Raw genomic sequence first — 26,181 nt, 5'->3', positions numbered from 1 at the left:
GTCCTCCGGGGAGAATCTGTGTAGCCTCCGGATAGTGGCATTTAATGCCCGCAGCGTCGGGAGTGGCAGCGCGCGGGCCGGACGCGGCGAGGCCGAGAGGGCCGCGCCGCTCTGGTGCGGGCTCCTGGATTGCAGACCTAATCGATGCATTTTTCTGAGTGAGTCGGCGGCTCCCCACCCACCTCGTCGGCGCTCTCCTCTCCTCCTCTTCCTCTCTGGTCTCCTCCCTCCTCCGGGCCTGGTTGCAAATGGCTTCGTTCCCTGAGACCGACTTCCAGATCTGCCTGCTGTGCAAGGAGATGTGCGGCTCGCCAGCGCCGCTCTCCTCCAACTCGTCTGCGTCGTCGTCGTCCTCGCAGACGTCCACGTCGTCGGGGGGCGGCGGCGGGGCCCCCGGGGCCGCGGCGCGCCGCTTGCACGTCCTGCCCTGCCTGCACGCCTTCTGCCGCCCGTGCCTCGAGGCGCACCGGCTGCCTACGGCCGGCGGCGGCGCGCCGGGGGAGTCACTCAAACTGCTGTGCCCTGTCTGCGACCAGAAAGTAGTGCTGGCCGAGGCGACGGGCATGGACGCGCTACCCTCGTCCGCCTTCCTGCTCAGCAACCTGCTCGACGCCGTGGTGGCCACGGCCGACGAACCGCCGCCCAAGAACGGGCGTGCCGGCACCCCGGCGGGCGCGGGCGGCCACAGCAACCACCGGCACCACGCGCACCACGCGCACCCGCGCGCGTCCGCCTCGGCACCGGCGCTCCCGCAGGCGCCGCCGCCGCCGCCGCCGCCCGCGCCTTCCCGCTCCGCGCCGGGAGGACCTGCCGCCTCTCCGTCGGCGCTGTTGCTGCGCCGGCCTCACGGCTGCAGCTCCTGTGACGAGGGCAACGCCGCCTCGTCGCGCTGCCTCGACTGCCAGGAGCACCTGTGCGACAACTGCGTCCGAGCGCACCAGCGCGTGCGCCTCACCAAGGACCACTACATCGAGCGCGGCCCGCCGGGGCCCCCGCCGCCGCCGCCGCCGCCGCCGCGCAGCAGCTCGGGCTCGGGGCGCCCTTCACCGGCCCGCCCTTCTCCATCATCTCGGTCTTCCCCGAGCGCCTCGGCTTCTGCCAGCACCACGACGACGAGGTGAGTGCAAGGCGAATTCCGAGGGGGCTTCCCGGGGCGGGGGGCGGGGGGGGGAGGAGGCGTGTGTGTCTTTCCATTCGGGAGGCCTCGCGAAGGGCCGCGGGACAGTCCCAAAGCGGTGAGTGGTTGGGTGGGGAGGGTGGGGGGGGTGTCTTCTCCTTTCGGGATGTCTTGTTTTCCCTTTGGCTCCATCGCGGTCCTCGCTACATAGTAGTAGGGCTATGTGTGTGGGTCCCCAAACGTGGAGTGACTCCCTTTTCCTCATCTTAATTTTCCGTGTGACAAAACGTGGCAACCGCTTTCTCTAACGAGGCATGAGCAGGGAAGAGAGAGGTTGTGTGGGTGTCAGTGTAGACCTGGTTTCCTAGTGCGAGGGTTTCCGCCGCCCCCGCTCCCGAGGACCCTTTTATGGATTTTTATGCATTTGATTTCCTTATTTGTTTGACAAGGCGTGCATGCTATTGTTTTAAGGAGGAGACCCGAGAGGCAAGACCATGTGCTGTGTGTCTGTGGAGATGCGGTTTCCTTGTGCGGGCACTGCTAGAGGCCTCCCAACGTGCTGAAGTGAGGGCTCTCTCGTAGCTTCTTTCCTCCCTTTTTCGTAAAATTCATAGATGGTGGCTTTTCGGTAGGGCGCACGAGCCAGGAAGAGATGGATGGCTGTGTGGGTGAGGAGTGGAGTGCGCCTACGGAGACCTGGTTTCCACGTGCGCGTTTCTGGGGGGAGGACTCTGTTTTTTGTTGGGACCCGGTAGCAGTCCTCTCCTGGTGGTGTGTCTGAGAGCATCTGGATCTTTGAGGACCCGGGGGGGGGGGTGGAGGGGCCCGGTCTAAAGCGCTTCTCTTCTGCGCTGTTGTTTCCCCCGCACTGGGAAAAAAAACGTGTCCTGGTGCCTGAACCTGCCCTCATGCCCTTCGGTCGCGGGCCCAGGTTTGCGCCTAGAGAAGCAGAATTGGGGGACTGTGCCCATTGCCCTCTCCCAGCTGGAAGTCCCTTGGGCCGCTCCAGGCTGCTCCAGCTTTGATCCCTACTGGAACCGGATTGAGGGGGGGCTCGACTTCTCTTGGGGGGGGGGGGGGAGGAAACGCACCCAGCTGCACGCGGCTAGAACCTGAGGGTTCGCCAAGTCCGAGGGCTGCACTGCACAGTCTTTTGGGCTTGATTTCTCTGTTGTTTGGGCTGTTAAATGAAAGCCTTAGTGTGACACCTTCCACTCCCCTTAGAGCAAAGGGCCGAAAGCGTTGAGCAGCAGGCTCTGGAAAGGTGGTCGGTCACTTAACGCTGTGTGTACTTGCTCAAGTCTTTGCCTCGGACGCGGAGCAGGAGACGGCAAAGGCGTAAAAAATCGTGGTGGGAGTTGCTGCCTGCGCGTTGGAGTGGGCGTGCGTGCTGGTTACCGAGCTGGGCAGAGGCTTGCAAAGCGCTGCCTTTTCCTCTCCTAACCTGTTATTTGGGGAGGAAGGCGGAGCTCTACTGCCTGATGTCCTTAAGCCGGCTTCTCCTAGTGGGGAAAAAGTTGAAATTTTAATCTACTTGTTGTAGGTGCCTCACTTCATAAAGGTTTATTCTTCTAGGTTTGACGCTGGGGAACAGTTAAATTCTTTTCCTTTGTTTTTAAGCTCTGAATGGAACTCACCTTTAAAGTTTTTCTACACATTCATGGGTGAATGTTTCTCCAAGTATGTTCTTGCGTTCACTTTTAGAAAAACGATTGAGCTTAAATATCAATCCCGAATCTCCGGAATGGAAAGGTGGAGATTAGGGTGAAATGGGGGTCGGGGGGAAGTGTGCAGGGAAGAGGGCAACTCGAATCCACCATATTTTCCTCCTGGGATGCGTGTTGATTGAAACCCTCCTTCCCAGCAGTTGATTTTAAATGTCAGGTTTTATTTATACCCCCAGTTAAAGATCCACATACGATTTATTTGGGCTAAAACAGTGGATGCTTAGTGTCACCAGACTTGTAAAAGGTTTATGCACTTTTTAAATGATAAAACCATTCAGATGGGATGGGAGAGTGTAAAATTCGAAGTGACCGCTCCTCTCAGCCCTGGGAGGTACCTGGATGCCCTGAAAAATCACTTTTCAACGTGTGCCTACACTAGGTTAAAATTGTTTGGCAAAAGTGTTAAGGTAACTGCACTGTTAAACGAAAGGTCCTTGAAAAACATGGAACTTTAACGTTTTGAGCAAAATCTACCTCCCACTTTTTCCATTTTTCATTACAAAAAAAATTGGACATTAATTTTTAGACCCTTTTTTTTTGGATTTAGAATGCTAGAAAATTTGAGCTTAAAGATGGCAAACCAGTGCTGTGAATAGAGGATAGAGTGACAGACACCATGTTCTTATATGAACATGGCCTAAATTCTTCCTTTCCTTCTAAGGACGTGATGGGTAACAGTTTTTAAAATACTGTTCCATTGAAAAGTCATGCTTTTGACTGGCAAAGAGCATGGGGGCACTTTTGGAGGATGGCTGTCCTCTCCTTTGATTGTGACGGACTGAACACGCAAACCCAGGTATTCGACTGTATGGACAAGTCTACCTTGATTTTTAAAATGTGCTGCTTTGCCGAGTTGCCTCCTGTGACAACGGGCTCCATTAAATAATTCAGGGTGCTCTTGCCTTATGGTGACTGACGCCACCTGACCTTGGGAAAGGAGGGTTGACGCCTGGCTTTTCTCCTTTAATTTTAGGGCGGGTGTACCCCCAGCAGTTTGTCCCCTCAGGGGTGTGGGAGGCTTTTCTCAAGCACCCCCCCCTCCCGCAGCGCAGTGGCTCCTCTGGATTGGCAAAGTGTTGTTGTGAGCGCTGGATTCAAAACAACTTTAAAACCTAACGTGGTGGTGATGGTGGTGGTGGTGGGGGAGTTGGGGTTTCCAACAACATGGTAAGAATTGCTTGCTTTCACGCGCTTGGCTCATAAAAAAATAATAGTTAGGGTTTCCCCCTAGTTGTGTGTCTGGATGGTCAGCCTTCAGTCCAAAAGGCGGAAGGCCTGCAGGCCCCGCGGCCCCGCGGACGTCCAGGCCTGGAACTGGGCCGCGGTCCCAAAGAGCCCCAAGGTAGCCTGGCTGTGGGCTGAGGGCCTGGCCCTCCGCCAGCCTGGCGCCCCCAGCCCACCTCCGCTCTGGTGACGCAGCTGGACCTGTGGCCGCTCCTCACCCCGCGGACACCCTAGGAAAAGGGTCTGCAAGGGTTCACGCGTGTTTGGGGTGGGGGAGAAGAGTGGCGGGGAGTTGAGTGGGACTTGAGCGCCTTGATCGCCCTGCCCCAGCCACTCCCCAGTTGCCCTTAATGCTGTGTTACTGGCACTTAGGATCCTAGTGAGCCCTTTGCTGCCTTGGAGGCGACACTGGAGCAAACATCTAGGGTGGACCAGGGTGTGTGTGTTGTGTGTTAAAGGGCTGGGTGTCGGGACTCTGTAAATGGTGGGAAGCTGAATGTGGTCTAAGTGTGTTCCGGTTTCCAGAAAGGCCCTGTCACTAATAGGGTGTGTGTGTGTGTGTGTGTGTGGGGGGGACGGTGACATGGCGGTGACATGGCTGGGGTGTGTGTGTGTGTGTGTGTGTGTGTGTGTGACACGCTTGCATCTTAGCCAAGACAAACATTGTAGCCCATCTTCATTGAAGATGGCAATGTTGCTTCCAGTTAGGCAGGCCAAGTGTGGGGTTTTCCTGAGTCCCCTGGATAGAAAAGAGGGTGCAGATGTTTATACAGTTCATATCCAGTCCCCTCCTTGGGCTTAAAAAGAAAACCCCACAAACTTTGGAAAGATAAATTTTAGAATTCCAACCAGATAAGATCCTGGATGTTGAACCATCTTAGACTTGGGGACTACCTTTCCCTGGGAAACCACTTCAAAAATCAGCCTCAAACCACTTTGAGGAAGGCAGGTTGGCTGCCTAAAGTAATTGGATGTGGAATATATTCTTGTTTTGTGTCTTATTTGGAGTAAGTCGCTGTGAGTGGGGGATATACCTGTGTTGGCACCAATATGAGTATTTTTTAATTGTGTATCCACAGTGTCTGAGCTTTTTCAGGCACGCATACTCAGTGTATGCATGTTTGTCTTTAAATTATATTGTGTCTGCTGTGTAAATTATAAAACCTATACCAAAAGACTTTCTGTGAGAACAGGAGAAAAAGTCAATAGAAGTGCGAATTCTGGTATTTCTGCACTACATTTTTGACCTGCTGTACCTATAGGAATTAGGTGGACATGTCTGCTTAATGCATACATCTCACCTATTTGCCAGGAAACCAAACTTTTCGTAACTTGGAAATACATGGGAGGTGGCTTCTCTGAATTGCGTTCAGCAGGTTTGTAGGTGGAAGTCTGTTGAAGGAAGAAGATGCTTGATGAAAACACATGGAAGAGAAATGTTACTGATTTCTTCATTTCTTATCCTTGAAGGCATTCTGTTTGTGGGCTTTTAAAAAGTCACATTTGAGCTGGGGAATGTGCCCCTGTAGTTCATTAAAGTGCATAGGGAATGATCTTATCAACATGGATCCTGGCGAAAGTGGGCCTTGCTGAATTTGGCAAACCTTGGCTTGTGAGTTGCCTTGCAGGCAGGCATAACCCCAGCCACGAAGTGTGCCGTGCTGGTAATACCTGAGATTGCCGGTGGCATCAGCACTGCCTTGGGGGACCTTTTGTGACTTTTCCCTCTTACAAAGAGTTTTCAGGTTGCATAGACTTCCTTTGGGTCTACAGGACTTTTATTTCCAATGCTAGGAATATATATTTTGGAAACCATGCAGATAATTTAGGAAGAAAACAGAGCAGGCACTTTCTCCCAGACTTCAGTTCTTCATTTGATATTACTACTATATGCTCTTCAGGATTCAGATGTGTTCAAGTTAAGTAGTTGTACGTGGAACAAAGAAGTCTTGAAAGTGTTTGCAGAGTGAGTAAAATTTCCTTTTTGCACCAGGGTTCTTCCTCCCATTTTAGCTATTTATAAATTTCAGGACACTGAAACCAGCATTAAAATGTGTAGTTTCTTTAAAGCACTACCTAAAACGGAAGCAACTTTTCTCTTCATATGTAAAATTTTCGAGCGGAGCTGTTTCACTTTTAGTTTGAATTTTTAAAACTTTGCCTATATAGGGAGTTAGCTTTTGGGCGAAAGCTATGAATGAGGTGAAGTTGTTAAAATTTATCCTCTCCAAATTTTATTTCCTCTGGTGCTAATCTAAAATCTTACCATTTCTCCTTCCAGTTACACAGGGCCAGATTTATTTCAGATGTATCATTCTTAGTGAATGAAGGACCCCTTTGGTGTCATTCTTCATGACACTTTTAAGCAAAAGGTTGAGATGAATTCTACCAGGCCAGCGGTTTTCCAAGTGTAGTGTTCCCTCTCCACTCGCCCATAGCCCATAACGCTGACAAAGAGTTAAAGGCTTGGCTCACGAAAGGCTGTTTTTTGCCATCTCTGTTATTTTGGGAGAGAGCAAGAGGAAGATTGATAAAGGATTACAGTTGCCTAAAGGGAGCAAGCAAGAAACCACCCATTGCAGCCCACTCGGTTTCCCCCTTCTCTTGACCTTTCAAGCATTGTGACTTGCAAGAGGAAGCTTGATCCATCTTTCCTCTTAAGTTGATGCGACCTCATGCTTGTTCACTACTAAATTATTCTCCTCCCTTTGAGGTTTTGTCTCTACTTACAAACGGAGTTGACTGGAAGCAGATTGACTGTTTTGACTGACAAGACTCTGACTTTGTTAACAGAAAAACTGGGAGGGGCTGGGGCTGAGCAGTTTACATTTTTGAAACCATTTGATGCAAGCCTTATTCCAGTGTAATTCCTTCCCGCCTCAGATGCCATCTCCAGCTGCCCTCCTGTTTATTAGTAAGTGCTTGCAATGGGCGTTGAAGGTAGCCTGAAATGAAATGGGGGAAGACTCCAGCTCCTCCTGGGTCTCATCTCCCGCTCAAATCCTATTTTGGGAAATCCATACTTATTATTTTTTTGTTGTTAATCCTCACCCAAAGATGTTTTCCCGTCGAGTTTTAGAGAGAATTGAAGGGAGGGAGAGAGAGAGAAACATCGAGATGAGAGAGACACATCGATTGGTTGCCTTCTGCCGCTCCCTTACCAGGGCTGGGGATGGAGCCTGCAACCGAGGTACGTGCCCTTGACCAGAATCGAACCCGGGACCCTCCAGTCCGAAGGCCAAGGCTCTATCCACCGAGCCAAACCAGTTAGGGCGTGAAATCTTTATTTAATCTGAAGTTATCAGGCCGGTATTTTGTTTTGTCCTCCTTAATGTAGAATTTCTTAAAAACGAATCCCAGACCTTTACCTGAGCATCAGTTCCCACCAAGTGAGCTTTCAGTTCATCTGTATAATGCTCCCAGATAAATGATCACTAGGTACAGCACCCTAAGAGAGTGGTAATTTTTAGTGATAAAGTTTTACTGCTTTCAGCAAATTGAAAGTTGTCAATTTTGGGAAGGGGAGGCTTGATAAAGAATATGAGGATAATTTTCCATTGTGAGTATTTACCTGGACAGGCTCCTGCAGAGTAGCACATGCTGTCAAACATAAATGGAATTGGAATGAAGCAGAGCAGTATACACAAAAGGTAATTCAGTCAGTCAAGGTTCGTTAAGACTGAGGGCATCCCCTCCATAGCTTGGCCACCCTGGGAATTTTGAGGCCCCTGAGTGGGCTTTGTAGCCTGAGCTGGTTGGTGAGGAACCCCTGGGAATGAGAGAGGAACCCCTGTGCCTTCCTAACATGTGTCAACAGCTGTATCCTTTAGTTGTTACTTCTGGAAAGCCTGGCCAGCCGTTTCCTTCTAGCCTTAACCATTTGCAGTTACACATGTTCTTCTTGAAATGTCAGTGGGCTTTGGGAATGTCTTTCCTATTCTGACTTAATTGGGATAATTATAAAAACTCTATTATATATATATAAAGAAATCCGCACTTAGATTTTGTTGCTAAACATGGATCAGATAGGACTACTTCAGCACAGGTGATAAAAACGAGAATTGTGAATAAGTGGCATCAGCAGGCATAATCATGATGTGTTCAGACCATGTCTGTAAATTTTTGGTCTGTGCCCTCTGTCTCTTGGAGATCAATATCAGAGGGAGCTATTTCTCACTTGGGATCATCTATCTATAGGCTTGTGCTGAAGACACACACACATGTGTGGGTAAGTGTTAGCAGAAAAGGATAAAGAAAGTTTTAGTAGTGGTTGGGAAAAAAGGTTTTTGTGATGTTTCTTATTAAAGGTGTCTATTTAGCTTTCCTGGAGCAACTCAGACAATGTGATTCTAGGTTGCATTCTTGCTCTGCCTCAGTTTCCTCGTTTGTAAAATGCAGTGCCACTTTTCAGTGTTCTAGGGATTAGCGGTAAAACGTCTCAGCAGTGTCCCCTAATAGAAGGCAGTTGTCAACATTCATAATAGTTTTATTACTCAGCTGCATAGTAGGGGGTATAGAAGCAGACCCTTCCCTCCCTCTCCCCTCCTCTTTCGCTCAAAAGGGAGTGTTGTAGGAGAAAACTTAATTTTCAATGGTGGACATTGTGGCTGTGCCTTTATCAGTTTACCAGGATCTAAATCAGGCTGGGAACCTTTTTTTCTGCCAAGGGCCATTTGGATATCTATACCACGAGGGCCATTCAAAATTATCAGCTTACTGGTAAAAATTAGCCAGCAGTATTTGGTCAAACATTCAATTAACTCACCCCTAATGCCTTGGCAGGGCCAGGCCAAATAACTTTGTGGCCTTATACAGCCGGGCGTTCCCCACCTCTGATCTAAATGAAAAGATAGGTAGTTCTTCCAGGTGAATACAGGGTGTACTGGAGAAAAACGCATAAACCCTGTTTCACTTTAGAAAAACTGGGTGTAACTTTTGGTTTAGACCCGTGGTCGGCAAACTGCGGCTCGCGAGCCACATGAGGCCTCTTTGGCCCCTGGAGTGTGGCTCTTCCACAAAATACCACGGCCTGGGCGAGTCTGTTTTGAAGAAGTAGCGTTAGAAGAAGTTTACGTTTAAAAAATTAGGCTCTCAAAAGAAATTTCCATCGTTGTCCTGTTGATATTTGGCTCTGTTGACGGACGAGTTTGCCGACCACGGGTTTAGACCATTTTAGGGTTATAAGGCTCCGCAAACTGAGGAGAGAAGTTGGGTGCAAGTGTATTTAGAGGCTATACCAATGCCTTGAGCTTTTTTTTTTTTTCTTTTCTTTTTCAGACGGAAGGCCAGTTTACATTTTACGTATGATGTATTTGAGAACCATTAATCTTTGAAGCCATGATATATTTTTTTTTCCTTCCCGAAACTGTAACATATCAAGGAAACAGGTCACCTTGCTTAAGGGAAACAGTCTGATTTCAGGGACTGAAATATTGTATAAGCTTTAATTTCACGGGATTATCAGGTGTGTGTGTGTGTGTGTGTGTGTGTGTGTGTGTTTGGGGGAGGCATCTGAAGAGGAAACACATTATCACACATTATTACAGGAAAGGCTTAAATCACCACAGAAAAAAACTGCTACTCCGAAAGCCAGGGATGGAGGTCAGACTCTTGTCACATTGCTCTTTACTCACGATATTTGTCAAGGTTAAGTTATTGAAAGTAGTCCTTAAACCATTGGCTATTTAATATTAAATTTATTGGTGGACGATTTTAGCTGCTTGTGTTTTATTTTCTTAATTTTTTTAATCTTTTCCAAGTTGTTACGTAGAAAGTTAAATATCATCCATAATGGGCCCTGACCTTGGGCAAAAGCGAGTGTGACATCACTACTACGTGTCTCATTCCAGAATTAACTTAATGTGTGAAGTGATTCTCAGAACAATAATTTTTCAAGGATGAGGTCTGGAGTCTTACATTATCCTCTTGAAATTAAGTCTCAAAAGAGATCTCCGCAATATCAGTGAGAAGAAGGATGCTTCATCTACCAAGCCATTTATAATAGGCATGTTCTATTCTGGAGGCCACACCTCCTGCCTCCCCGGCACCCTGGCCTCAACCCTTCAAAGCAAGCAAAGCAAGCACTTTGGCGTTAGTGGGTATGGGCTCTTAGATCTGGTCTCTGCTGATGTTAGTGGATGTAAGGACTAGTTCCAGAAATATTTTGCCCGGTTTTCAGTGGTGATTGATGCAAATTGGGTTTGACCTTCAGGAGATGCTCATGTTGCTGCCATTTTATTCCTTTCGCCAGGAACAAAGGAGACTTCTTAGTTTTCAAGCCAAAAAATGGAATGCCCTTGAAAAGAACTAGGTTTTGAAAGTTGGACCTTTTCACATTATATAGATGGGAAGGGGAAATTAGGGGATGAGAAGGGGAAACAGGAAGTTGAAAAATGCTTGTAGCTTCTCAGTATAAAGATAAAGAGCATGAGCTTTAGGCTAAAAAGACCCGGATTGAAGGCCCAGTGTTGTCCTGAAGGGGCTATGTGACCTTGGACAAGTCATTTAATCTCTTGATCTCTGACCTTTTAGATGGAAGCCCTACGAGTGGTTTCATAGGTCTCTCCTATCTGTGGGGAGGAGCTGTAATTTACATGAAGGTGCTTTGAAGCAGGTAGAATTCGAGTTTCAATCACACAGTAGCTGCACATAATTGTGTAAATATCCTGGGGAAAGTTTTGGCTTCAGCTTTTCCTGGTAAAATTTCTTTTCCATGAAATTACATATGCTGCTTATATCTTGGTTAAATATTTCCTGGTGGATGGCCAAGCCATATTTGATGTCACAAAATAATTTGGGCAGTTCCTCATTGCTGATAAGACTCTCTCGATGTGTTAAGATTTGTCATCGGATAGTTGAGTGTTGGCCGCCAGGAATTGTGCTCCCTGCTACAGATGTATGAGGGCAGTCTGCAACCTGTCCCCTACCTGGGCTTGTGGCCTGTCTGTCTGAGAAGACAACTGAAAGGGAGAAGGGGAGAATGGAGAAGGGGGGGGAATTCTCACCTTCTCTGTGAGGCTGCTTTATGTGTCTTTTTAAAAAAGGATCAGATGAAAGCAGTGTTAAAAAACTCAGGAAGAAGTTCTGAGGGGAAGATGAGTTTGGGCTGAAAGAAGAGGGGTTTCTTGGAGAATTGTGGGATTTAGGGCCAAGGTTGTGTTGATAAGGCAGAGTAGTTTCTAGGAGCCCAGAGTGGATGGGTCCATCTGTGACCTTATTTTTCCTAATCCTTTCCACATCCCTCAGGAGGAGGGTGTTAGGGTCACCTCCTCTTACCCCCTCCTAGGGGGGGTGGGTGGGATGGGTTACTGATATGTAGAGGAAATAATTGGTGCGCCCGGCAGGAGCCAGAGCCACATGTATTTCTTGAATAGGTAATTGAATGTAAAGAATTGTTGACTGTTACAAGAACACTCGAGTATCTGGGAAGTAGCAACTGTGGGAAGCAGCTGCCGTCCTGGGGTTGGGGAATCAAAAGGGAAGAGGTTGGGGTTATTAATACTTTAAGGAGGGTTCCTGTGGGTCTGGCCCCTCGGGGTGGGGTTGGGGAGGCAGGCTGAGAAAAGCTGGTTCCTCCACTGAAATGACCCCATGCTGCTGGGGTGAAGAGAAGTCTTTCCGGTGTGACCCAGGAAGCCGTGGAGAAAAACCAAACTCTTTCCTCCCTTAGCATCCCCTATTGGCTGAGGAACTGTGACCCCCGCTGACCATGCCGAGGTGTGCTTTGCACAGTCTCCGCTCCCCTTCCCCCCAGGCACAAAGGGGGAGGGGGCAGGAGGAGGATGGGTTTGCTGGGAAGATGGAATCCCATTTGGGCCACTGGCTCCCCCTGCCAGTACGACCTGGCTTGCTCCCGTTGAAACTTCTCATGAAAATATGGGGGGCGACCTCAGACGGATGAGAAGCAGTATGTGTCCCACGTGAAGGGGGGAGCAGTGCTGTTTCTCTCGATGGCCAGGCTCCCCCCAGCCCTCCCCAGCCCTCTGCCAGCCCCTCTCCTTGCACCCAGCCCTCCCCAGTGGAGCTGTGCGCTTACCAAGAGAGATCGCTGTGTCTGTGTGTTGTGCTTGCTCACCCAGTTACACAGTTTATAAGGGAAGATGACATGAGTGCAGGAAATGGTCATTTCAATGAAAACAGGCCTGAATTTCTGCGGGAAACCGATTTAGTGTCAAGTAGGAGGCGCTGGGAATACAGTAGCAGGCAAAATAGCCCCACATCCCTTTGCTCGTAACCGGTGTGGGATTCACATCCCTGTCTTCCCTAATGGCTGGATTTGCTTCTGGCCCCAGAGTGGGGGGGCGGCTGCTGATCCACGGAGCGGGACATCTGTGCACGGCTGCCCGTGGACGACCCTGGGTATCTCCCCGAGCCAGCACGTTATGGCTATAATCTTGGGAGTGAGCTGGGGAGGCTGGGAACCCGCTGTAGGAAGCAGCTCCCCCTCCCTCTCCTCAGCCTTGCGGTGGCCAGCCGCCCTTCCCCCACCCCACCGAGCTTTGTCCTGCCCCGCAGAGCGAAGGCCTCGCCCGCTCCTACTGGTCGGGGGCGCTTTTTTCTAATTTGCTTTTTTGTTGAGGTATCGTTTTCGTATTGTAAAATTCACCTTGGTTAAGGGTACAGTCATGCACATTTTTAAACAGGAGTTTTACAGAGGCATAATTAACGACCGTCAAGACAGCCAAAATGAGAGGAACGGTTCCATCACCCCCCCGGACGCCCACCCCACCCCAGCCTCAGACAGCCACCTCTTACTACAATTTTGTCCTTTCTGGACTGTCATAGAGTGGACCCAGGCCGTGCTCACGTCTCTCTCTCTCGTTGGTTTTTTTTTCAGTTGCCATAATGCATTCAAGAGTCATCCCTGTTGGAGTATCAGTAGTTCCCCCTTTTTTTTTATTGCTGAGTAGTTTTCCATTGTGTGCGCCTACCAAACTTAACACATTCCCCCACATTCCCCCGTGGAGGGGCACTGGGGTTTCCTGTTTTGTTTTTTTGTTTGTTTGTTGTTTGGCGATTGTGAATGTCTCTCTTAATGCCTGGAATGCATTGGTGGTCCCTGACGCATCCTGGAGTCCCTGTTTTGACCCAGCACACACCGTGTGTCACGTTGAGCCTCAGTGTCCTCATGAGCCTCCTTGGTGTGGGTAGCATTCTCATTCGTCAGCCTAGGGCTGACTTTTTTTGTTGGGAAATCAAGTGAAGTATTTCCCGATGAAGGTTTTGCCCTGCGCCCCGTGCGTCAATGTTAAGTGAAGAGATGGAAAGCGAAGGAGCTGACTTTGGGGCCTGTGCGGCAGGGGGTCGGGGAAGCACCTGCTAGTCCCACTCTTATTTTAATAACCGTCCAGAGAGATTCCCCTTGGTTGGTTCTCTCCTCTGGTTCCTGTTGTCAAGTTTTATCATAGCTTTCAGGGATTTAGAGGGATGCTCGAAGAGGAAATTTTATTTCACCGATTTAATTAGATTTTTAAAGTATCACATGGGCTCTGGTTGGCTGTGGACCCAACCCAGTTATCTGGAGCTTTGAGGGAGTCTTGGCACTGATTAGTGTGGATAGAGGAAGGTTTGAGTTTCTCTGCTTTTAAACCGAAGGTTAGTTCAGGAAGAAAAGGGTTAGGGTTTATTTATGGTGATAAACGGCAAACCGCTTATGAAGGGTAGCAAAAATCCTCTCCTAGGCGAGAGATAATGTAATGGTTACTTCTGGACAACCTTTGGGACTTGCCGAAACAGCTACCAGGTTTTTTTTTTAAACCTTTTTCGTCCTTAAAGTGTATTGTGCAATAAATAGATGTGCCTCGGTGACTGAAAACCTGACGTTATTACCGGTTTTTCATCTGTAGCATCTTTCTTTACTGTTGGTTATCGGTAACTAAATGTGTGTTGGTTGTTCATTAGACACAAATGTTAATAACCTGCAAATACACGCAAAGAGAGGCACTACCTATATTTGGGCATCTCAGACTGAACGTTATGCCTCTAATGCAGAATAGCTTTGAGAACCAACATTCCCCTCTTTCTCGAAAGGAGGGCTGGTGTTCACACTTGGTTTTCAGCATATTAGAGCGTTTTTTTCCCTCTGTTGATTGTTTAGCATCTGCTGTACCAACTGAGCACAGAATTTGTCTGAAATGTATGACAATCTGCCTAGTTCCGTGGTCGGCAAACTGCGGCTCGCGAGCCACACGCGGCTCTTTGGCCCCTTGAGGGTGGCTCTTCCACAAAATACCACGGCCTGGGCGAGTCTCTTTTGAAGAAGTGGCGTTAGAAGAAGTTTAAAAAATTGGGCTCTCAAAAGAAATTTCCATCGTTGTCCTGCTGATATTTGGCTCTGTTGACTAATGAGTTTGCCGACCACTGGCCTAGTTCATCAGTGCTTATTTTTTTCCAGCCCCATAAAAATTTTTTTTCAAGTTCCCTTTGTTTGCTTTCTAGGGTGCAAAACAAATTTTCTTCTTCTTCACCAAAAAAAAAGGGGGGGGGGTAGGAGAAACAGGTAAATAAATGGGGATAAAATTAGAAAGCCATGTGTAAGATCAAATTATGCAGATGAGGAGGAGGTGGGCCGAAAACTAACTTGGAGGTAGGTCCCTGTCCTGCCTGCCAGGACCTGCAGTTCCCTGACTTTGCAGGCAGCACTTACAAATGCTGTCACCGGGTGAGGGTTCTCACCCCCTCTTGATGCTAAAGGTAGACAGGTTTGCCCACAGTGAACAACAACAAAAAAGGAACCAAAAGAATGAGTGCTTCATAAAAACTATAGAAGATTTGCAAACACTTGACAGGGATGAAAGGGGGGGGACGAGGTAACAATTTTTGTATTACATTTGTGTTCTTTTAACGACATTTAAGTCTTTTTTTTTTAACTGACATTTGGTTTGATTTCACAGCCCTTGTCATTTTGGGTTGGGTATTTTTCTAAATAGATACGTGCTTGTGACTATATTTATTTGGCCTTTCATTTCTTCCTCCACCATCCTCAGCTTGTAGTTGCTGGGAGAATGGAAAAAAAATGAGGTTTTTTTTCCTCTCAGGGTTACCTTGTATTCCCAGCAAGTAACCTGGACCAGTTAGTTCTAATCCTGCTATAAGTATACAAGACACAAATATATCTTTGGATTACCTGTAAAAAAAAAAAAATGTGTGTATCCCCAGCCCAACTTCTTTCCAAATTATATGATCCTAAAAAACTAACAAAACTAATTATATGATCGGGGTTTGTGCATTTTCTATTAAACCTTATCTCTCTCTCTCACACACACACACACACACACACACAAATATGGTCATTTAAAAAAATTCTTTCAATGATCTCTTCTTTAAAAACTAGGTTTATTGGGACGACACTGACCTATAAGAAACAGTCTTAGAAACGTGGCTGTTTCCCTGTACTGACGTGCTTGCTGGTCATTACTGCTCCGAACTTGGGGTTCATGCTCTTTAGCTTGGAACGTATTTAGCTGTTCCCTCATTTGGGTTTTCTCAGCATTTGGCTACTGCCATTATCATCCTTCAGGTCTACTTGTCCCTGTTACTTGTAGAGGGAAGATCCCTCTCCACCCCCAGCCAGGGAATAGCTAGGAAGCTGGAGAGAGATGCATTTGAAATGTTAATTTTGCTCCTGAGAGCTTGCCTCCTACCAGCCACACTTCCTCCCACCGCACCCATCCTCGCTGCCATCAATTTAAAGGAGAAAAATGGCTCAAATGCCTCCGTCCTGTTGTTTTACTTTGCATTTCCGTGATTGTGGCCAGGTGGGCGTCCTTTCATATGTTTATGGGCCATTTGGGTTTCCTCCCTGGATTGCCTTGGTTCCTGGGCCTATCTCTCCTGTTTTTTTTTTTTTTTTTTAAATCAATTTGTAGGATAAACACAGTACTAAGAACTAGCTGTTGCAAAGGATTTCTCTGAATCTGTGGCTTGCCTCAATTTCGTTCAACTCGGTCAACATTCCGAATTTCAGTGTGGTCGGTGATCATCAATTAAAAAAAAAAAAGATTTTTCTTTTCCATCACTTTTTATCCCCTCTATGCCCTCTACCAATTCCACCCATCCCTGCCCGCCTCCCCTCCTCCCCAAATCACCACACTCTTGCCCACATCCATGAGTTCTCTCTCTCTCTCTCTCTCTCCCTCTCTCTCCCTCTTTCTCTCCCTCCCTCCTTCCCTCTCTCCCTCCCTCTCTCTTTTGCTCAATCCCTCCTGATCATTTACTTTCTCTATATCTTGAGTCTTTAATCCCCATTTTAGAATCTATTCTTGGTGTATCATATAAAGCTGTGTCTAATTTTATTTAGAGCAAATGATCAACCTAATGCCCTAACTGCTAGTGAATGGTCTCATTTCCCCTTTTTCTCTGAATCTCACATTTCTGGGAAACAGCTCTGAATATAGCTGATGGCTGGGGGAGAGGAGTGGGTGTATTAAGGCCTTTCCCCTGTGGGTGTCAACTGGCAATACAGTTGAATGCGCATATTGCTTTATGGATATATACCAGTGATCTCTGGGGGGAAAAAAAATCTCGATACTTGGTAGCTGTTAAGGAAATAGATTCTCTGCAGATGTCCAGTTATTCTCAACAGATCAGTGGCAATGCTTATATTGATTGGTCTAGACCGGTTGCACACCAGTCCATTCTTCAGCACGTGTTGCACTGTTGCCTGCTGTATACCAGTTACTAGTCAGGACCATACAGACCTGCTCTCCTATATATATATATAGCTGCCTTTTCTCCCCTCAATGTTTCATCTTCATTGGATTTTTAAATTTCAAGAGAAGTATAGTCATTGTACCACAGTCAAATTGCTAAGTAGCTAAAAAAATACATAACGTGCTAAGTTCATTCCCTGGACGTAACTACTGTTAATAGTTTGGACTGTATCACTGGTCATAGTTCCTATGTCACATTAGTTTTATGACTATCGTTTAATCGTGTACACACTGATGATGATAAAGTTTTGAAATATATTTGTGTCCTGCAGCTGTAGTTCTTCATTTTGCTTTGTTACTTAGAGAATGAATCTGGCACACATCCTTTCGTTGCTTTTTAGGATGTAAAACTAATTTTCCTCTTCAAAAAAAAGGGGAGGGACAGATAAATGGGAATAAAAGTAGAAAGCCACGTGTAAGATCCAATTATACAGATGAGGAGGACTTGGTGTTTAACTCTTGCTTTAAATGAATCTGGCACATCCTTGCATGGCGAATATACACATCATCTATGTTGAGTTGAGTTTAGGCACAGTCAGACACTCATTGTAAGCACATAATTAGTTGAGTTCTGCCAAATTTATACACACGCACATCATTGACAACATTTCTAGCATCCCAGGAAGTTCCTTTGCTGTAGTTCCTTGTAGTGCTGATCTGGAGAATTTGGCCTACTACGCTGGTCTTGGATTTTGAGAGGATAAACGGAAACTATGGGGCTTTGGATGTGAATGAGTTTTTACTGATGGGACGTTGCCATGTCTGGTGTCGTGGGTTTTTGTGGCTGCAAGGATAGCTATGAAACCCCCTAAAATCTTTACCTCCGAGACATTTCAGCCTCTGTTATGAAGGCCCAGATTCTCGTTTTTTTTTTTTTTTTTTTTTTTTTCCCCCCCCCTCTTTTAAACATTTGCTGTCCCAGGGCCACAATGCAAATGGCCAGGGCACATTGTTTTCTAGTGAGCAGATGCCTGCTGGGAGGCAAATTCCTCAAGGATTGCTTGGAAAATGTGGAAGAGAATTCCGTTCAATCAACACACTTCCCATTGAGCATCTGCCGTAGGCCTGGCTCTCTCCTGGCTCTCTCCTCCGGGTGTTTGGGGACACAAAGGACTAGAACAGAGGTTGCCTCTGGGGACCCTTACATCGCGATAAAGGGAAATAGAATTACGGGCACTGGGTCCTGTGCTGAATGAAGTACATGTAAAAGTACTAAGTTAATTTTGATTCTGTATGATAGGCTTTAAGAAAAAGAAATTCAAGATCTCAAAAAATGGTGTATGCAGCATTGAAGTTCTAGGGACAGGGTGCCAGCTTTTCCTGTGTTCTTCCTGGGGGCGTGAGTATAGGGGAGCTAAAGCTGTCTTGCCCTTGGGCCTACTTGGAGCCAAGGCCCTTGGCGGTGAACACTTCTGAGAAAGTTCATAGCTTCCCTGGCCTGCCGGGTCCCTTGGAGTTGACAGCTTGGTGGCTTCCATTCCGAAGACTCTCTCAGAGACATTTTGGTTTTAAGTTTCTTAGAAAATGTTAACTTATGGGGGAAATGGCCACTTTGGGGTCGGGGGGGGGGGGGGAGTTCCTTGCATTGGACCAACTATTGTATATGTCATTCAGAACTGCCTTTCGCTGATTGACGTGTGACCCCCCCCCTGCCCCCCAAGCCTGAGAACTTCACCCTGGGTTTTAGGCAGTTTCCTGTGGGCAAAATGGTTGAGACCGCAGGTTAGAACTAAAGGTTGATTATTGAGCGTTGTTGTGGGGGGAGGGTAAGTGCCCCACACTATGAGGATTCAGCGTTGGTTTCTCCACATTCCCCCACGTCAACTCGTTTTGTGTCCTCTGGCCCTCGGTGGGAACTGGGTCTACTGAACGAAATCGCGGGTTGCCGAGCTGGAACGGAGTAAGGGTTGGACGTTGTGAGAGAACCGGTGGCGAGGCATGAAAGCACACCGTTTTGGGGGGGGGGGTGTGTATGGGGAGAGAGAGGATCTGTAGTGGTGCTTCAGGAAGAAAGACCGGGGAGCCTCTGAGGAAAGCACTTCACTGAGGACCTACCTCACTGGCAGATTAGAACTTTATCTGCAAAGCAAATGTTCAACCCGTGTTTACGGAGTTAACGCAAACAGGGCCCTCGGGAGCTGCTGGGCCCCATTGAAAACCTTTGGTTGGGGATGATGAAGGGTGCTTTTCACCCTCGGACTCACCTCGCCACCCTCGGAAGCACCTCGGCCTCCCAGCAAAAGACAACCTTGAGTTGTAGTTGAGTAAGCCTGTCCCCACACTTCTTTAACTGAGGCCTTTGAAAGCCCACGTCTCCAGCAAAAGGGACCTTTGATTGGGACCTCCCTGAAATAATCTCCTATGCTAATGTAGAAGCTGCAGCTGAAACACACACACACACACACACACACACACACACACACACACACACACACACCAGGCCAACAAAACCCACCTTCTGTGTTTGGAAAGACAGTAAAATGTTTGCATTGGTTTTACAGTAAGAGCCAGTCCATAGCATGAATACAAAGAAGACCCTCAAGATAAAGTTAATGATTACATTCAGAGGTTTGGCTTGTGTCCTGGAGAGATTTTTCCCTCTCGAACTTTACTCCATTGCAGTTGGAGACTCGGCCCCCAAATTGCACGCCACATTGATAGGGTCCGATTTTAATATCCGTGCGGGAGCTGTGCCTTGGCCTCCTCATTCCTCTGACTTGGAGGGAATGGGCTTCTTAGGGCTCCGGGGCGGGGGGTGGGGGTGGGGGGGGGGGAGGACAGGACACTTTTTTTCTGCCCAGTTTTGTTTGGATACCACCCCACCCCCCAGGCTTGGGGCAGCAGGAATTCCTCCCCGGGCTCTTTGTTCCTCCTGAAGGGCGGGAATGGCCGCCTCCTGGAATGTTGATCGCCTAGGCTTGAGTGGCGAGCACCCTGGAAGCCTTCTGTCTCCCGTTCCTGGGGAGTTCTCAGGGCTCACGTGGGAGCTGGGATGGGGGGTCAGCCCTGGCCATGACTGGTGGCTTCCCCTCTCAGTCACCCCCTGAGCTGGAGTAAGAGCGAGATTTTGTTTTAAGCACAATCAAACTAACCTCCCCCATTAAGAACGGTTACTAAGATGATTGGTGCTTATTCCTATTCATTGGCTTAATATGTTTATTAAAGTTCGGGATTTGTGGGGTCTCACCTAACTGGGACCCCCAGGATTCACCAGGAAGCCTCCGACCAGCATTGCCCGCTTTAGTCCTTCCCCCTCCGTCTCACCCAGTTCATCAACAGTAAATAATATTTTTAAAAATACATATTTTTTATTGATTTCAGAGAGGAAGGGAAAGGGAGAGAGAATCATCGATCGGCTGCCTCCTGCACACCCCCTGCTGGGGATCGAGCCAACAAACCAGGCAAGTGCTCTTGACTGGAATCGAACCCAGGACCCTTCAGTCCTCAGGCCGACGCTCTATCCTCTGAGCCAAACCAGCTAGGGCAACAGTAAATAATTTTTAAAGTATGATTATGCCCCACGAGTATTTGGTGCCGATTTATACTAAAAATGGTCTGAAATTTTAACTGGGAAGTGTTGTTGTTGTTTAATGGTAATGCTAGCCTGACAGTCCTATCGAGACCGACATTCCCCCCCATCCCTGCCCATGACTCTGCATTTGGGTCCTACAGACCTTTGTAGGGTTCTTTGTAGGTGACAGCAATTTGTCACAGGACACTATACCTGGAATAGGACCCCTCTGGCTCTCTCCAACCCTAACCCGCCCCCACCCCCCCCCCCATCACCAGGTTCTGGTAAAGGAAGGGAGGGTGTCCTGGCTAACAATGGGATGGGGAGATGGATGCTCACCTTGGAAACCGAATGCCAGCCAGGAAGGGAGCAAGCTCCCCAATTCCAGGTCCATTGCTGCCAAACACTCCGTGGAGTCTTAGTGCCCCACAGGCCAGTGTGTTTATGGGGGTGGCGTGTCCCATTAAGACACATCCCCCCTGCCCCATCCTAGTCCTATTCCCAGGGTTTCTGGAGGAGGGTTTTTAGGATGCACAACTCCTTTGGTTCTGGGCACAAGAAACATGGTTCCTGTAGGGTTTTTAGCAGGGCTTTCCACAGCCCAGAGAGCAGGTTATATCTGTGTGTTTCTAGCTGTGTGTTTGGGGCTGCCCAGGAGCGGCATTTACTACTCTGTAGGATTTGCTGCCAGGAAAAAGCATTGGCTCTCTAAGGGGTGGTTTGACGATGACATAATTGTACAGTGTTGCTCATTTTGCTGTGACTGCCAGGAAGCTCGGGGCCAAACTCATGGTCCCAGCCTGGGAAGTCTCACTGGCATGTTTTTCCTTTCCCGACCCATGCTTGTTTCTGCGTGTGATTCGGCATGCTTTGTAAGTTGTTCATCGTTGATTTGATTTGGGTAGGAAAGTTGCTGAAATCAATTTCAGTATTAAAAAACAACAATAACGGAGTGAAAGATGACGGGGGGGGGGGGGGGGTAGACTGCCCAGAATAGTGACAGTTCTCCATCCAATCAGTCTGGCCTGATGAGTATGTGGAAGAATCGAGCCGTTGTGCCAGGGCGGTACTTGTCAAACAAACACGTAATTCTCATGCACGCTCTGTCCCTCCCTGGACAGAGTCCAGGCCTGTGCCGAGGGGCAGCGAGCAGGCTCGGCTAGAATGTGCCTTGCAGAGCTGCTGGGGCAAAGCCAGGACTACAAAGCCCCATCTGTGAAAATCAAAGCCATTTTGAGAAACCCCAGGGTTAGCCCTGTCCCCTGGTGTAGAGAGGTGTAGGATCTTCTGACCCGACTCCCCACCCCCTCCAGGGAACCCGCTCTTCTGCAATTTGGTGTAGAGCCTGAAACCCCTTCTTGAGGGGTGGGAGGAAGTGGTTAATCCCCACTTCCTTCCCTGGGAGTTTTATGGGCCTCTGGGAGCCTTGCCTCACTCTGGCCTTAATGGTCATAAATGACCCTCTCCCAGGGCAGGGGCTAGGCCCCTAGGAATCTTTGCCCGGACTCTGGGCAGTTAGGTGCTTAACAGATGCTTTTCTTTGGTGGGTGCTCTCTCGGTCTTCTGTAATTGAGAGGTGGGGTGGGAAGCTTTGTGGGATTCCCTGGCCTTGGTGGCTCAATTCCCTCCAGCCTGGTTTGGGTTTGGAGACGCTGACTGGGCAAGGTTGGACAAGGTGGGACGGAGTTTGTATGGCAGGGGAATCCAGGAGGGGCAGGACCCCACCCTCCTGGGGGAACCCTCTGCTTTCTGTCCCCCAGATGTGGGCTGCGGGGATAGCGTGGGGAGAAATAGGAGGGGACCCTAATTAATGGCTTGAGTGATTATTGCACGTCAGAGGAAACTCTCTGCCTACCCAGTATCCATAGCTTCCTTCATTGGGAGTTTTAAGCTTAATTTTTAAAAAATATATATTTTTATTTATTTCAGAGAGGAAGAGAGAGAGAGAGAAACATCACCGATGAGAGGGAATCATTGATTAGCTGCCTCCTACACGTTGGACCGAGCCCACAACCCAGGCATGTGCCCTTGACCAGGAATCGAACCTGGGATTCTTCGGTCCGCAGGACGATGCTCTATCCACTGAACCAAACCGGCCAGGGCTAAGCTTACTTTTTTTTTTTTTTAATGAAAAAGCATTTCTGGTTGCCCAGCTCTTGGGAACAGGCTTTACAGAGGGGCCTTTCCCAAGGCATACCGGGATCTGTCTCAATGGGATGGATGGATGGATGGATGGATGGATGGATGGATGGCCCTGGGTGCTCAGCACGTTCAATCGTGGTTGAGCGCAAAGCCTCTGGGAAAGGAAATCTCGGGGGCAGGCATCACCTCTGCTAGCAGCTCCCTCCTTTCCCTAATCCCCCCGGCCTCCCCTTCTGCAGGGTTTTAATTAACTGTGTTTAATCTTCCCCGGGAAGTGGGCTGCCCCGCTGGGTTTTCTGTTCCAGCCCAGCCAAGGACAAGTAACATTCTGGGAAGGCGCATTAGAACCTCCCTGCACACTCTTGTCTCTGCTTTCTGGGAAGGTGGGAGGGTGCCGGGGCGACCCAGAAAGCCACGGGTTAATCTGGGCCCTGCCCTCGAAACGCTCCTTAAATCCTCCCGGGTTTAATGTTATGCAAATAACTCCAGATAATGCATTTTTAAAAAGGTGCCTGGAGGTGAAACAAAACAAAAACAAGTGTCCTAAACTATTAGCAGGAGTATTTTATGCCAGAAGTATTTTTTTAGTGAGCTTGCTGATGTTTTCTTGTGTCATTATTTAAGTCAGCCTTTCCCCATTTTAATAATGATGGGAGGAGTCGGTAACCCTTGGGACTCTCTACCCCACTGAGATTCAGATTCTTTAAAACCCGGGTGAGGCTCAAATTTGCATTTTTTAACAAGCACCTGAGGTGGCCTCTGAGAAATAGATTTAAATGGTACCCCGGGGAGGGGATTTAAGGTCGCTGCAGAGTCCCAAGCAGTTTTATTTTTTTATGTTGGCATTTAACCCCCCAATGGTCAACCATTAAATATCTCTATTTCATTTACCTCTATTTAAGTGAGTGCATCTGAGTTGTTACACCTGTTTATCGTCAGATGCCCTGATTTAAGCAGCCCTTGATAATACATGACTTAATATTATTGGGTGTTTCTCCGTCCTTAAGCCAAAACTTTATTAGACTTGTAGCCACCCCTTCCTCTGAGCCACCTTTGAAAAGTGGGTCCAGGCCCTAACCATTTGGGCTTAGTGGATAGAGCATCGGCCTGCGGACTGAAAGGGTCCCAGGTTCGATTCTGGTGAAGGGCATGTACCGTGGTTGTGGGCATATGCTCATTAGGAGTTGTGCGGGAGGCAGCTGATCTATGTTTCTCTCTCATCTATGTTTCTTGCTCTCTATCCCTCTCCCTTCCTCTCTGTAAAAAAAAAAAAAAAAATCAATAAAATTTATTTTAATAAAAAAGTGAAAAGAGGGTCCAGGAGAGGGACATTATGTTTCTAAGATACTACTACTCCATAGCCCCAAAGTTCTCCAACCTTAATGACCCTGGGATGAAAAATCCAAGTTAGACGCGTAAATGAAGGCAAGGCGTTTTATTTGGCCTGCATTGGAGCGAAACTCCCTGCGGTCACTGCATGCAGAACTCTGCTTCCACACACATAAAAGCAGCTGGAACTAGGTTAGCTGCTCTGGGACTGGACACTGGTGCCAAATTCTGTGTCCACACAGTTGCCTAGGGCTGGGTCTTCAGCTGCTGGTCTCGCTGCCAGTTGGCATCACCTGTTAAGCTGTAGGGCAGCTACCTGGAGGCCTGCCAGGTACCTGTCTGTAAGGCATGGGGCCCTCCTGGCCCCTGGGACGTTTTGGGAGGAGGACCTGGGGGCAGCTCCTGGGAAGGTGGAAAGGTAGGCATCCCTCTGACTGGGGGAATGATGGTAGCCCCTCAAAAACAAAACAACAAAAACCCAGACCTTACTCGCCCACCTGGATAGTGTAGAATTCATTTAAATCCTTTTAGAGCTACACTATTTTATATTCTACCCTGGAGAATTGTGTACTAGCCACGGCCAGTGTGGCTCAGTTGGTTGGAGTGTTGTCCTATACAGCCAAAAGGTCTCAGGTTCAATTCCCCAGATGGGGCACCTTCTGGGAGGCCACCGATCAACGCTTCACTCTCACGTCGATGTTTCTCTCCCTCTTCCTCTCTCTCTCTCTCCCTCACCCTCTCCCTCTCTCTCTCTCCCTTTCTCTCTCTCTCTCTCTCTCTCAAGTCAATAAAAGCACATCCTCTGGTGGGATTTTAAAAATTTATTAGGAAAACACTGTGCACTATATCCCAGTATTATTTTTATCGTCTCCATGTTTCCTTGAAAGGGTAAAAAGTCAGTATTATTATTATTTCTTCCCTGTAAGTCCTCCGATGTCATTTCATTTAAACTCCGGCGGCAAAGGCCGCCTTGAATTAATCTTACCTCCCCTTCTCCCCAGCAGCCTTTGACAAATGAAAGGGGAATGCTCAAAGGCGACTCATCTCCCCCCAGGTATCCCTTTCACTTGGAGATTGTACTGAAACAGCTGCTACTGTGCTATGGAGGGAGGAGTTACGGTCATTTTAAGCCAGGGCTGCCATTCACTGTCCAGGGTGACGCGTGGGAGGTAATTGGCTCGTACCCTGATGCAGAACTAACCCACGAAAACCTCACAGAGATGTAGGAATCCCTAGGAGCCCCGGCGAACGGCGAGGCTCTCATCGCGTTCCAGGATGTCCCCAAGCCTTCGCCTGGCTGAGCAGCTCCTGCTACCACTGCAGGCAGCAGCCTCCCTCCTCCCCTCCCTCCATTCTCCCTCCTTCCCTTCTTTCTTTCCTCCCTTCATCCTCTTTTCAGTCCTGCCTGTAAAGCAGGGAGCGCTAGTAGAAATCCATTTGTGTGCCTTTTGCACACTCCAGCAGATCTGTAGGGAGTTAGTTGTTCAGGGTTACTCGCAGATACAAACAAAACTTTGCATAAAAGCTGTGGGCACTAGATAGCTGAGCAGAATAGGAGATTATAGACCAGTTGTGCCTATTGTGGGCTAATAATGTTAACTGGCCCAGCCCTGTGAGAGAATCGAGTGCCTTGGGGGTCTTGTCATGAGGTTTTTGTGTTAAAATTGCGGACCAGTCATGGGACCTGGACAAGACTTCCGTTTCCTCCATCGGTAACGTGGTGATACACCCTATGGTTCCTTAGGTTGTGCTTTTTAAATATGACGATACAGGGAGGCGTTCGGCACCTAACGTGCCACACCAGCCCGTTCGGCCAGCATACGAGGTGTATCTACGGGCTCAGCATAGTGCCGTGTTGGATGCAGCCCCTTCCTCCTGTGACAGATCAGTGTGCTGAGGGCCGAAGAGGTCGGCCCCCTCCCACACTGGCCTCTGCGTCTTGGCGCGGGTTGCTCTCCATGGGGCTCTGTTCTCTTCAGTTGTGAGAGCACACCTTTTAGAAGCACCGTTGACTCTCAAACGACTCTGAGGTTAGGGGCAGTGACCCCCCCACCCAAGCATTCAAATCCACGCACAACGTGTGGCTCCCTCAAAGCTAATAATCTGTTGACCAGAGAGCCTTCCCCAGTAACACACATTTCGTATATTCTGTGTGTTAACCTTTTGCACTCGGATGTCGAGTGTGACTCGACACGGTTAGCATCGGTAGCAGCTCGTATGTTGAGCCACACTCGACACGTAGTTTCACCGCGGGGGGGAAGGGGGGTTTTTGTCTATTTTTCCAGTATCTTTTCTTGTTTTCATTAGCACGAAAGGACAAGTAAAATGTAAATGCCGTCTCAACTGATGCCAAAAAAGAAAAAAATGAAAAACCGGTAACGCATGTGAAGTTTATTAGGAAACTAGTACATGATCTTGTTG

The 26,181-nt window shown here is 48.3% G+C and overlaps 1 protein-coding gene across 1 annotated transcript in view; it reads left to right on the top strand.

The window, feature by feature from the left end:
- Window positions 1–248: 248 nt before the first annotated feature.
- TRIM71 (tripartite motif containing 71) overlaps window positions 249–26,181 on the top strand; it is a 63,895-nt gene continuing 37,962 nt past the window's right edge. The window contains 2 exon segments of the mRNA XM_008153960.3: window positions 249–998; window positions 1,001–1,117. Coding sequence (XP_008152182.2) covers window positions 249–998; window positions 1,001–1,117 — 867 coding nt within the window.

The sequence above is a fragment of the Eptesicus fuscus genome, chromosome 18 (genome assembly GCF_027574615.1).
Source record: "Eptesicus fuscus isolate TK198812 chromosome 18, DD_ASM_mEF_20220401, whole genome shotgun sequence".
Lineage (NCBI taxonomy): Eukaryota > Metazoa > Chordata > Mammalia > Chiroptera > Vespertilionidae > Eptesicus > Eptesicus fuscus.
Note: the sequence above shows the minus strand (reverse complement) of the source record. Positions and strands in the feature narration are given on the sequence as shown.